General features: G+C 43.2%; 2 protein-coding genes across 2 annotated transcripts in view; one reads left to right on the forward strand and one right to left on the reverse strand.

Moving 5' to 3' along the window:
• Nucleotides 1–572, forward strand: part of RARS2 (arginyl-tRNA synthetase 2, mitochondrial) — a gene marked incomplete at its 5' end in the record, with an annotated part of 36,541 nt that extends 35,969 nt beyond the window's left edge. The window contains one exon of the mRNA XM_010146025.1: nucleotides 382–572. Coding sequence (XP_010144327.1) covers nucleotides 382–468 — 87 coding nt within the window. The remainder of the gene's footprint in view (nucleotides 1–381) is intronic.
• A 1,714-nt stretch (nucleotides 573–2,286) lies between these two features.
• On the reverse strand, nucleotides 2,287–13,504 carry SLC35A1 (solute carrier family 35 (CMP-sialic acid transporter), member A1). The gene is made up of 7 exons (XM_010146024.1): nucleotides 13,331–13,504; nucleotides 8,960–9,119; nucleotides 8,590–8,742; nucleotides 7,714–7,780; nucleotides 4,460–4,636; nucleotides 3,926–4,060; nucleotides 2,287–2,522 (listed from the first exon to the last, which is right to left on the reverse strand). The coding sequence occupies exons 1-7, from the start codon at nucleotides 13,465–13,467 to the stop codon at nucleotides 2,392–2,394; spliced, it is 960 nt and encodes a 319-aa protein (XP_010144326.1). The 5' UTR covers nucleotides 13,468–13,504; the 3' UTR covers nucleotides 2,287–2,391.
• Nucleotides 13,505–13,816: the final 312 nt, after the last annotated feature.

A 13,816-nucleotide genomic window follows, 5' to 3' on the forward strand; every position in this document is an offset into this window, starting at 1 on the left:
TCCCAGCAGTATCCACAGGCTGTAACAGCCTGCGGGGCATGAAAGATTTTCACTGCTGGCTCCTTTGCAGGCATCTTCTCTGGTCACTTCGCCCCGAGTGTACTAGACTAGGCTGGACACCCCTTCCCCAATTCCCTTTGTTGGCAAGTGTCCTTCTGCTGACACTGCGATGGGCTGTCAACGGCTGCTGTCAGTTCTGCCAGCATTTGTGCGTTACCTAGTACTCAGATGATGTGCGCATGCAAATCCCTGTGCCCCGCATGGGGACAGAGGATAAGCACAGTGTTCTCACCTCTGACAGACTCCTCTGAACTGCTGTCCCAAGAACTGCTCCCTGTTTGGTGGCAGTACCGTAAGCTGATGGCTGTTCTTGTTTTCCAGGCAAGGCTCTGTCTCTTTCAAGCTGCACGCTTGGTTCTAGCCAGTGGAATGAAACTTCTTGGCATTACACCCGTAACTCAAATGTAATGAGGCGGTCTGCAGCGTAAAGTCACATCTCTTAGTAAAAGGACTTTTTTCAAGAGAATATAAATGCTCTCCTGTGAGTCATTACTAATGCAGGTGGGAAACTCTGTCTGCTCTTGGTGGTTTGCACGCTCCCTCATACTGACTGCAGCAGAGCTTGCATGGCACGGCCATTTGGGGGAGGCCCAGGCTGCCACAATCGCTTTCTCCCAGCCACGCGGTAGAAGTAGTGCATTCAAGAGACTGTTACTTCCCGTAAAAGAGAATTGCTCTGTATTTGCCATGTAAATACAACACCCTTTTGGTAGAGGAAGTGGTATTAGCAGTGCTGCCCTAAGCGGTCAAAGCTCTCCTCTTCTGCAATTGCCACTGTGTACTTAAGCCTGATGGTACAACAGCTTCAGGCACTCTGTGTACCGTAACAAACTGGGTTGGGTCATACCATGCCAGAGCGTTTTTTTCCTGTATGTTGTACTGCACTCCCCCTTCAGTCTCATGAGCCAAGACCAACTGCCAACTCTGTCACATCCTGTTCCTCACCCATTCCGCTGTCTCACTGACGTGAGGTCTGAGGAGAAGAGGGTTTGTTGCCCAACTGGTGGAACAGGAATCCCAGCTCCCTTGGCGCCATACTTCAGTGCAGTGAGCCACCACACTGCTGGAGAAAGACACAGATCATCATGTGTCAGGTAGTGCAGGTGGCTCCTCCAGCCTCCGAACCGCCTGACAACACCCGCCACCACCAAAGCCTTGGCTCACCAGCGCAGCACTTTGGAGGTGCTCTGTTCAAAAGCACAGCACAGTTGGTGAGAGGCAGAACAGAATGTAAGAAAGCATGGCTATTACTGCTCTGTTTTACATGTCCCACCTCCACGAAAAACCCAGCTGGTTAACTCGTGTCTGAAGGAATCTAGTCTGATATAAACTTGGTCACATTTTTGACCCCACTTCGAGTGTAAATGAGTTGCCCAAATGCACCCAAGTCAGTTTTCCCTCCATGCGGAGTTGCAGTTTCTGGAAGGCCTTAAAGAATGAGGGAGGAGTCTGAAATTATACAGTCGGCACTCCTAAATTTAACAAAAGCCTAACACGTGATACAGGAAGTCTTTCAAGCATCACTCTGAGTGCACAGAAAGATTTAGAGCAAAAATGTACAGGTAAAAATCTACTCTGACACTCTGAGCTGACTCAGCCATAGTCAAGCCAGAGATCCAAGAACACCGTCCCCTGTACAACTGGGCGTTGACAAAACACATGGAGTAGAAGACCCCTCTACCAGGGGTCTGTATATCTATAGCAGATATAAAAAATACTTGCAAAGTGAAAAAAAATCTGCAACTTCACAAAAACACCACTGTCTTTAATTCTGACTTTTTAAACCAAACAGCAAGTGCTATTTCTGATCTCTTCTAGGTAAGTGATGCTTGAAGCATGGTTATTCCTGGCAGTGGTTGTGTCATCTCATGTCATCACATAGAAGAGAAATAATTTTTCCTGTCACTAATCAAACTGCAATTGTGATCTGGTTTAAGAGAAAACACTGGCAGTAGTTGCTCTTTCTAATAGATTTTTATGAAGCTTTTGGGCCTTTCTGCCTTCAAAGGCCAGATCCAATCCCCCCTGTTATATACATTATATACAGCTGTGTGCTTGGTTCCTTCATTCTGCTTTCCTTGTAAACAGGACTCTTCATTGTCCGATGTCAACGAAGAACACCTTCAATAAAAGACCCATCCAGCTTCTCGGCGGTAATGTAGCCTTGGCATCAGCCACTGGAAACTTCACATGTAAAACAGAACTAACTTCTGCTTGTAGTCTATCCCACTTAAACTGTTCCATGGCTAGCTTAAGGCTAATTTAAAAAAATGCAGGTTTTCTTATAGTCCTTTTTTTCTCTTATGTGTCTGTCCATTTTTCTGGGCAACGTCACACAGGAGCAAGTCTCTCTTTTGAGCTCTTAGTCTCTGATGGCTGAATTTTTGTGGTGTCTTGTCGAGGCAATCCATAGATGTAAATAGAAATACACACCAGGAGAGCACCCAGGAAGAAGGTAACAGCTGAAGGGAAACAAAATAGTTCATATGAACACTCTGCATAAGAAGAAACCTTCAGAAGACTGAACTGTGTAAATTGCGATGATACCTGAAAGGCGGTATTGAAGCTACTCAACAAGCTGTTAATCACAGAATCACAGAATGGGTTGGGTTGGGAAGGACCTTAAAGATCATCTAGTTCCAGCTCCCCTGCCACAGGGGACACCTTCCACTAGATCAGGTCGATAATTCACAGAATCTAGACTCACGCTATGTCACTGAGATCTCCTGAGTGTTTATGATCCCCACACCATTTCAATTAGTCTCCTATCAGCAAGAAAAGCAAGTGTGAACCATCTCCTGCAGCTCCAGATGCTATCTGACCGACTTACCTTACAATAAACTTAGTGATAAATACTAAGTGGATGTGATAAAGTAGCCTGTGGTAACACATTTTGTTTGCCTTTCCACTTCTAGATGGGGTTAGGAACTGCTATTAATGCTTCTTTCACAGAAAGTCCACCAGTCCAGGTTTCATTTGTGTCCGACCATCAAAAAAATGTTCTGCCTGAGCGAGTTTCTAAAACTAGCTGTGTTTTTCATCACTTGCTTTAAGATGTTCTTTTTCAGTCAAGCACTGATGATTTTCTCCTTACACAAACTTCCTGAAGTTTCACCTCACTAATGCCACACCAGAACACCCATTTTTTCCACCACTGCACCATATCATCTATGGATGGTGGTAGGAAAGTAAAAAAATACCCAAATCTGAACAGTGAAGGACTGAGCAGCAGCTACCGGGTACAGTATCAGACACAGACTTGATCAGCGAGAAAATCCTTTGCAGCTGCAGGAAAGCCCAAAGCAATCTGCTCATTCCTCTCAAAAATACCCTCCACATCAGTCATGACCCCAGCTGCCGTTTGCCTCATGCTCATGTGGTGATGTCCACAGCAAAGAGGGAAGGTAAAAATTAAGGCAGTAGCAGGTATAACTTAACAGGGCTGTGTAAAGCCCTTGCAGAAATAGCTGAGGAATTAATTTGGCACTGGCTGTACTAAAACCAACAAGAAGCGATAGCTTATCAACAGCAGCCCCAGGTGAACAGCTAAACTGCATCAGAAGGTGATTCTGAAGAAAGCTGTGTGAAGCTGTTTAAATCATAGAGGAACTTTCTGACTGAGGCTGTAGGATGCCTCTGAAAGATCAAACCATGAATGCCTTTGAAAGCACAGGATCATCAGGCACCCTGCGTAACACAACGCGGGTTATGCGTTAGTGCACTGAGTCCTGGAGAGGGCCTGGAGTTAAAACCAGAAAAATTCAAAGGAGGCACACATGGTCGTTGGGGTATGAACTGCATACAGCCTGCTAGCCAGGAAGGAAAGATGCACCGACGGTCAAATTGAAGGCAACACGGCACTTACTGATCTGCAGGCCAAAGAGGATGACTGATGCCACAGTAGAAAGAACAATGGCTGCCGCTGCAGAAAAGCCTTTCATAATGTTATCTGTGTACTTCACAACGACTGACGTGTAGAGGCCACCCATGCTGGCGAGAACTGGAAAGCAGACAGCACGGTTCAGTTACTGAAGGTGCAGTAGGTTACTCTTCAAGTGATGCATTTTAAACCACCGGTGTACTCATTTGGGCAGCGTTGTCCTAACCGGTGATTTAATACAACACTCCACAAAATGGGATGTCTACAGGGCCTCTGGTAGATCAGACAGAACTCATTTAAAGATGATCTACTTGCTACTCGGTCATTTCGACTGCTGTTCCAGCATGACTTTAAATTGACAAGCGAATAATTTCCAAGAAAGTGATACTTTTAAATAAAACCCCTCAAAACACAGTAAAAAACATTGTCAGATTGAATTTGTAGCTTCGTACAATCAGTTATATCATGGTTAAAAAAGCAAAACAATGTAATGAGGCCCTAAAATCAGAGGGTACTTACAGATGACAAACCAGACGTAGTATGTATAGCCATAGAAAAACCCTTTCTCCAGAACCTGGGCTCCGTCTGATAAGTACACACCACATAAAGTCACCACAATCCCAGATAAGTACATCTGAATATTCCTCACCCACAAGGAAGTATCTGAACTCTTTAAGACCTTCTCAAAATAAACTCCTGGGAGAAAAAAAAAACACAACAACAGCTTTCAGTGAGATGAAGTGTCATCCTTAATGATTCATGGTTCACAGTGTTTTAAAGCCAGACAAGACTGCTCTGCTGACTCAAGTGTCACAGGAGTTCGCAGTGCCGAGGACCCAACAGTACATCCTGCTAATGGAAGTCTCCCAGAACAGGACAATTTAATGGGTACATAACACCTAAGAGAGATTCTATTTCTCTTTCTTTACACCTCTTGTAACAAAGAACCTCATCGACAATTCGAACTGCTCCTCATCCCTGTTTGAATGGCCAGGCGTCTGTCCAGAAGAGTTTCTTCTCTACAATTCTACACCAGAAAAAAACTGGGGTTTGCCTTGGCACCTGCTGTTTTGACCCCAGGACAGTATGTATGTGTTTCCATATGATGTAGAACTTTTTTTTCCTCCACTGGGATACTTATCAGTAAAAAAATTAAAAACGGGTAGGACTAGATTACCTCAGTTTTGAGACTGAAAATTCATCAGAAGCCTTGTGCTGGTGGCAACGTTCTCAAACCACAGCTCCAGGGTATTACGGGAGCAAACCAAAACCGATGCCTTCTGCTAATTTAAACTGCACATAGATTGTTTTTGAGGAAGTGGAATTAATTTCAATCTAAAGCTCCTGTTCACAGTGCCATGCTGATGAGTCGGCATTTTATGCTCTGCGTTACTGAAATACCCCAAATACTTTTTCATTATTCTACTCACAGGTGTATGTAAGACTAAAAGACCGACTTGTGACAAGGCCATCGCAACCCGCCTTTTTAACGAGTGCTCCCACACCAGCTCTCCACTAATGTCTGGATTTCCTCTGCATTTCAAAACAGAGAGAGCAGTTTGCAGGACTCGGATCTTCTCCGACACTTCCATGACCTTCTGGTGCAGGCCATACTGACTAAAAGTTCATAGCTGATTAACGTCACCTAAGATCCTTCAAACAGTATGAGCAAAATGCATGGAACTGACAAAGACGGCACAGAGAAAAGACCCGTGGGTTGGAAGCACTAGGCACACGCACCTCCTGAAATCCCCGAGTTAGCTTCAAGGAAGGTCTTTTATTCATGAAAAATGCAATTTATAATTTAATACAGTATAGTCAATATTAATGATGAATAAATCAGATTTATACTTCTGGGGTTCAAATAATCAAAAAAACCACCCAAGGAACTATGGCATCTATGAATATAGATTTTTGAAGTCTAAATAACAGTATCAACAAAAGACTAGTATTGTTAACAAGTGCAGTGCTTAAAAGGACCCACAGCAATTTATCTTGACATTTCTGCCCACTGAGAAGACCCACAGAGCACAACCAGGTGTAATCAATGTACCAGGGATATGGCTTGTGCATGAATCATACTTGTAAATTTTATAAATTTAGAAAACAGTAAGCAAACCAACCAAACGATGCCTTCAGATTGCTGAAAATGCATAAAAGTCACTCCACTAGGCAAGGTGAAGGAACCAAGGGGTGCTGCGGAGGAGAAACTACTCTTCAGCACTGTTTCAAGTCACAGAGGATCTGCCGTTATACGTCCTTGTCCAATGCTTTTATAAGCGTTGTTGGGTCCACAGATACTTTGAAATTATGGCAGGATCAGCAGTTTGAAGAAAAAACTTATTTTCCATCTCTAAAGGGCAAAACCACATAACTTTTTTTGACTTTGCTGGAGTAACAGAAAACACTTAACATGGTCAGTCCGGGAACTGAGGGCTTAGTGTCAAAATAGCTCCTTCATGTGGGCATGGGAAGGAAGAAGCGGAAAGGAGTTTGAATAGGATTTACGTTTTCAACACATAAAGCCCAAAGGGCCCAAGGAGCTCCAAGGATAAAATCTTCTGTCCTCCCAGCTGCCTCAAAGCTACAGCTGTCAGTGGGGAGACACCCAACTGCAGTCCTTTTGCAGAAGAAAGCCACATGTGTCTACACCCTCCAGAGCTGCCTGCATCAGCCCTTCCAGTGGTCTGAATTTGCAGACCTTTAGAGGCACAGCTGTCTACCCACATTATCAGAGAAAGCTGGAGAACTTTAGGAAACTCTGAAGGCTTCACTGTGAATGCTGCATTTTGTCTTGTGGCTTGGAAGCATCTATTGAAATGAGCAGATTTATAACCTTCCAGAGAAAGTTAGTGCCCATTTCACTGAAAAGACACCAAACAAGGACACCCTCCTTTCCTCCCCTTTCAACCAGTGTTTTCCATGAACAACAAATGTCTGTGCAGAGCACAGGAGTATTCTTGCAAGATTGTATGGTACTACAGGTGGGTGCTAATGCCCAGTTTTCTTACAGAGAGAGGGGGAAGAATCCAGGTTACAGCCAGGGAAATGTGCCTGTGAGCCAAATTTCAAATTAAGTAGTAATTTGCATTTCCTTATTTCTCAGCACCAGCTAACTTGTCTTCCAGTTTTGGTCTCCTTCCGCAGAAGCCAGAGAAAAACTACTCTGAGGAGAAACACCAGCTGTAGAACAAAAACAAACCAAAAGTCCTTCATGCAGTTAATCTAGGCTTCCTTCTACTCATCCTTCTCTCTACCTCACTTACGCTCCCCTGCACCTCAGTTAGACTGACCACCTACAGGACTACAGCAATGTGTATTTCAGGGCTGAACCAATGCAAGAACTGAGTGAGGAGCTCAGCCTCCTTACGAAAAAAAAAAAGCAAGTATTTCAAGGGAGCTATTCACTGTAAAGCCAACCTTACAAAACTGATGTACCTTAATTAATTGTACTGAGGCAGTCATTATGGGTGTTCCCTACAGTATTATTCTAGGCATTTGAAAGACGCTGCCTCCTGCAAACCAGCCTTCTAAGTTGCATCATGTAAAGCCCACAGTATGAGCTCCTAGTCATTTGCTTGACAACTGGAGTAATCGTGTCATGAATCTATCATAATTACTGCAAGTAGAAGGTAGTTATGGGCAGAGGAAATAAAGCCCTTTTTTATCTTCTAATCAATGAAGACAGTTAACTAATGCAGAATGTTCTGTTTTAAACATCGTGAGTTCTCCCGTCCTCCTGATGTAACCTGCATACGGAAATAATACTGTACCTGCAAATCCTGAGCACAATACAGCAAAAGCAATCGCTCCAAACCCTAGCCATGGATTCTGCTCCACCTGCAACAGCAACCATTATTTCAAAAAGGAGGCAACACTTCAGTAATTTACAATAAGCTACTTTGTTAAGTACAGCAAAATCATTAGCGTTTCATTACAGCGTAAAATGTACTTGTTTAGATAGAGCTGTGCTTCAGATCAGCTCAGCGTAGCTGTGTGGTGGTTCACTTTCCACGTGTATTGCTATCAACACTTGCTTTGTGCAGAGGCACTGTCTACTTGGCTGTGGCCAGTCTTCCCAGCTGCATGACCTGCCTTTCCCACTAATGCTGCAGAACAGCAGCTAAGACCTAAGAAACAGAGGAAGCTTGTTTCTTCCTGCAGCAGGATTAGGTCAGTGCCTCCGAAGGGTGTGTTTAAATGACATACCCACATGCACAAGGCATTAGTTTCACTCCCAATTCCGACACATGCTTTGCTTCCAAGTTCTCTGCTCCAACAATTACAATGATACCAGGAGCAACAGCTGGAAACACTGTATTACTCAAAGACTCCTGTCATGGTGTGTTAAGACTGACTATGACAACTGTGGTAATTTGTACTACTCGTAGCAATCAGTTGCCTTTCCAACAAGGGAGACTGGAGCGATATCGCAAGCCTGCCTGAACTAGTGTACAAGAAATGGGAAAGTGAGTGATCAAACCAGTGGTTATGTTGTAGATGAACTGGCTGGAAATAGGAAACGGATACTGCTGTGTGGAATGTAGGAGACCTTCCCTTAATCCCAGCTGCTGCAAAGTGAAACACAAAGCCAAAGGCTTTGTAGTGAAAAACGCTTTGTTGTGAAGTGGCGAAAGGTAAACTCTTACCTGTACTTTTGTAGCCTGAGCAGGCTTCCACTGGACCAGGGTAACGCCACCGCACAGCATGAAGACAGAGAACCACTGCAACTTACTAAGGGTACGGTTTAGCATGAGGACTGTACATAAAGCTGTACAAGGAATCTTCAGCTGGTACGTCACCTAAAGAAGACAGGAACGTAGCAGAGGATGTGGTTTTATAAACTCCTCCAAAATGAGGAAATAAAATAAAGAATTCAGAACAGAATGACAAATAAGATTTTATATTCATAGGCTAAAGAGAGTTCTGTGTGCAGGGCAGACACCTAGCACGCATGCTGCATGAAACAGTAAAGAGAAATGTATTTACAGATCAGTTACTGACCAAAACGTGTGTTACCTGGTAGACGGCCGCATCCAAGTTGCTAAGAGCCACAAATGCCATATTGTTTTGTAAAGCATACACCAAAGATGGAACACTTAATTTCAGCATTTCTGTAGGACTTCCAAATACATTTTCTTTTAAAGATGTTATCAACCTCGCCAGACTTCCAGTTTCTCTGCAAATAAAGGGGATCTCTTAAATTGGTATTTTAAAACAGAAATCTAATCAGTGAATCGTGTGGGAAGGCTGAAAATTTGTTCTCAACGATCAGTTGTACCTTCTGCTCATGAAAGAAACATTAACTAGGAAAAAACAGTGAGGTTATCAATAAGCAGAAACCCCTGAAGGTGAAGAAGACGTTCTGGAATCATGAGGTTATATGCATTAGTGTATAAGAAAGTAAGCAACAACCATGAACACCGTGAATAGTGGAACAAGTTGCTAAGTATACAGGCAGGGTGACAGAAGGCCGTCGTTCCCCCCGACTTTTTTTTTTTTACTATTGATATTTGTGTGATGTCAAATGCCTATGTTTTCCAGATCCCCTTTAAACTCGGCCTCACACTACAGCCAAGAAAGATTGTACCCTTGCACACTACTGAGCTGGAAACACCTCTCATTCCTTAGCCAGCCCTGGGGTGCTCTTCTCACTTGTGCTGTGGGAGACTCTGGACCAGCACACATATGAAGAGGTCTGGTGGGGCGTGTGGCAGCTCTCTGTCACCTTGCATGGACACACATCTCCTCCATGTCATTACAGTGTGCGCAAAAGCAGGCAATGGGGGAGAACGTGTTGTTTCCCGCTGCTGTCCCCTTACTGAAGCTGACCTCTGCATTGCTAGTTCTTTCTTATAATTTATACATCAGCCTGAATGTTTCTTGCTTACTTGTAGCTGCTACTCAAGTCCTTCAGTCCCCTTCCCAGCTCTTCCCAAGTCCAATGTTTCCCCTTTCCATTCATCTCTCACTTGGCCACTGAAAAATACCAACATCCAAAAAGCACTCCTGTCCCGTCCCACGGGCCTCTCAACTGGCAACCAGTATCTTGAATTTAACACTCCTTGCTTCCATCACACACACATACGAACAAGTGGCTCCCATCCTCATCAGCACTCCAGGAGCCCAATTCCCCACATTTCACCCACGTCCTAAGTTCTTTGTTTTCACAAACATACATCATCTACCTGCCCCAAACTCTTTTTAGCAATTACCAAAACTAGTAATCTCTCTATGCCCCAGGCTCCTTCATTAACCACCTTGTTCCTGCCTGTTTTCCATTCCTGACCAACACCTGACTCTGTACTCCAGGTCCTCTCCAAGGATTTATGGAGTCTATCCTCTCATGATCCTTTCATCCAAGCAGCTCTACTCCCTTGCCCTCCTCCCTGCCTGGCAACAAGCATATACCTGTTGGGGTTTTTTGGGGGGGGTTTTGTAGTGAGAGCAGTCTTCACACAGGCAGCTTTTGTCATTTTCCCGTAAAAGAGAGCACACACAAAACCCAGAGTTGAGCTAACTCTGGTACAGTGACCAGAGGCGAGTATGGTTTTCTAATTCTTGTTGTGCAAGCAAGGTCACATGCAAAGCTCTTTCCTAACTTAGGGGGATACTTCACTTGGGACAGGCTTGGTGACACTTAGCATGTCACACAGGTGTCTTTTGCAAGACACGTCTGACCTCAAGGGACAACCATTGACATGAAAATCTATAGACAAGTAGCACTTAAAGCAAAGCCTGCAACACAAGGAAGGGGAAGAGTTCATGCTACAGCTCGCCATGGTTAACCCCACTAAATACAGGACTGTATAAAGTAAGTCATTGATATTATAGGCAGAATTGTTGGTTTATATATTCCTCAGTGAATATAAGATACTGCCCAGCACTGGGAGGTACTATGTACAAGCAAACCTAGAGTTCCTGGTAATACCCACATACAGCTGGACTAAAGTGCTTCTATCTCAAACATCTAACGGCAAGTGAAATATAATTAGCACAGATATAGTTCTACTCTGTGAGAATAGGAAGTAAAAAAAATAGCAATGGCTCCTTCTATTTGTCAATACTAAGGTGGGATGTTGAACAACAACAAAAAAAAAAAATATTTGAACTATACCTGCTTCTGTTCCAGACCATGCCTGGTGAATAGCTGATCACACATTTAAAGTCCAACCACAGCCATAATAGTATTTTCTGCATACTTTGACTCCTAGCATGGAATTTCAGCAATGAAAAATAACAGATGTCCACTAAGTACCATTTTCAAAAAAGCAAACCACTAGCTGACCAGATCAGAATAGGTATTACAACCTTCAAACAACTAGCGTATCGGATTCACCGCATTTTAATAGGCTTTTTATTTGCTCAGTCAATGAATCATAGGAACTGACAACCCCATTTGGGAGAAAAATGCAGGTAGCTCTTTGACAGCACCTGCTCAAGGCTCAGCTGTGTTCAGAGAAAAGAGGAAAACATTATGAATTCCTAGGAAAGGAACCAAGAACAAGACAGAAAGCACCTTCACTCCTCTGCCTCACATCACGGCATGTTCACATCCTGAACGCTGCAGGCAGCTCTGGATCCTATTTGAAAAGAGATGCAACAATACTGGGAATGCTGTGGAGATGGGTACTAGAAAGATCACAGAAAAATTAGACTGTCACTCCCAGCTTAGAAAATAAATGAGTGATGCAAATACTATACAGATCTGTAGAGATGACACTAAAAATGAAGGGGGAAAGATTATTTATGATGTCTGTCAACACAGGAAGACAGAATCTGGTGAAACTGCTAGAAAAACTTTATTAAAAAGTACTTTTATTTATACAGTGTAATTATATTGCAGAATTCATTTCACAGATCTAGGAGGGACTAACAGTTCAAAAAGAAACTGGACAATCTCACAGGGGACGGGACCATTAGGCACTACAGCCACAGTGGTGTGCAGAGTGTCCAGGCTGGGATATCCGTAAGCTCCTGCCACCAGCTATGGAAAGTTCAGCCTGTGCTTGCCCTGTTACCTACGCTTCTGTTCTAACATCCTCTGCTGACTACTGTCAAAAGGAGGGTGATGGGCTACATGGGTTTTTGGCTGAGCTGTGTTGTTCTAAAAAGATAATGGATTTCTGAGTTAAAAGTAATTGTCTTTTTAATTATTTCAAGCAAAAGGACCATTTGTACATTTAATGAATGCAATATTATGGGTCTTTAACAAAAGGCAGATCGCTTACCCTGCTGACCCAAGCCTCTCTGGTGTACTATAAACAGCCTGGGTCCCAGGCACAAAAGAACAGATCTGAGAAATTATACACACAGGTGAGGCTACCAAATGCCACCGACAGGTCCCTCACTACTGAGAAATGTGGGCAGCTGCAGGCTCCATAAAGCAGGCTGGGTCAGAATCCACACTGGCCACAACACTGTGAGAACCACAGCACAACCACTCCTAAGTTTTTGCCAACATTTTGTGCTGGCCAAGTGAGAAGCCCAGGGTGCATAAAAAGAAATCCAGAAATTTGCCACTGGTCACACGTGCCTTTTCTAATGCATTACATTTAATGACAGGTTAAACAAAAGGCAGTTTGCCACAAATGTCACATTTCCACAGCAACTAAATTTTGATTGCCGTTTTGATGGTAAGAAGAAAAGATCTGATAGAAATCTGAAGTACGTCAAGTGACTTCACGATCCTCCATACAAAACGGCCAGCCTTCCGGTGTACCAAACCCCACAAAGAGACAGGCAGAGACCCCAAACCAACAAACTACCACAGAGGCAAGAACTGGCCTTTTGAAAAGTCCAGAAGATAGATTCTTCCAGGGAAGGATGTAGCACAGGGAATGTCAGAGGAAAGACAGTAGACTGATGACCTCTCTACTCCGGGTGCTCATATGAGGACTGAAGTTCTAGTTCTTAGCAACAGTCTGGGATTACAGAAACTCTAATATTTTCTCACCACAGTCTTTCAGTATTGAATCCCCAGGTTAACAGAGACAGCAAAATGTCTGGTCTGTAACACTGTTTGGGAAAATTTATGAGTAGGAACATTACAATTTGATATAACTCAGCAGACGATGGCTCACATTCCAGTTTTCATCTACACCAGTACTTTAAAGATCCAAAACGTCACAGATAATCCATGCTGACATTTTGAACCTATTCCAAAGCATACTAAAATAGAAAATATGCAGAAATAACGCACCTGAATACTGTGCTATTTACAAAGCAGTTTCCGTTGAGGACTCACAAGCTCTAACCTGCTCTACAATAACTTCCACAGCATGACTATCCAGCCACATTCTCAAACATACCTACGCTTCAGTATCTAAGAATCTGATGTTAGAAGCAAGGCTTTGTTTCTGAAATACTGATCAGCATTCCCATACTTACTTAGCCAAGATGACCACGCTCAAGAACAACTTGATAACTTCAGTGATGCAAACAGCCGTCGTCGAAAAGTACAGTTCTGTCTCCACTGTCCTTGTGTACCGCAGTGCGACTGTGTATGTTGCAGCAACCAGGGTCATCACTGTGAGGCAGTACAACTTGTACAGTAAGGTGACATTTTCTGAAGAAAAAAACCCAAAGATGACAACTCAGCATGCCCTTGATTTTAATTTGAGAATTGAAACAGGGTGCTCTCCAGCTGAAGAACTGTTATCAAATGCTACTGTGGCCACACACAATAATTACAATGTTATAAAATGCTTCCTATAAAAAGTTTAAGTTAAATTTTAAATTCTCTTTCTCAAAGAAACTTGTATAGGAACTCCAGGTGTTTGAAAATAAATGTCCTCTTGCCCTCATAATCATCATTCCAGAAAAACTAATCATAGACTAATGTTTATCTAATAGTAATCAAAATCTTTGCATTCC

Source organism: Buceros rhinoceros, unplaced genomic scaffold (assembly GCF_000710305.1).
Source record: "Buceros rhinoceros silvestris isolate BGI_N320 unplaced genomic scaffold, ASM71030v1 scaffold1252, whole genome shotgun sequence".
Lineage (NCBI taxonomy): Eukaryota > Metazoa > Chordata > Aves > Bucerotiformes > Bucerotidae > Buceros > Buceros rhinoceros.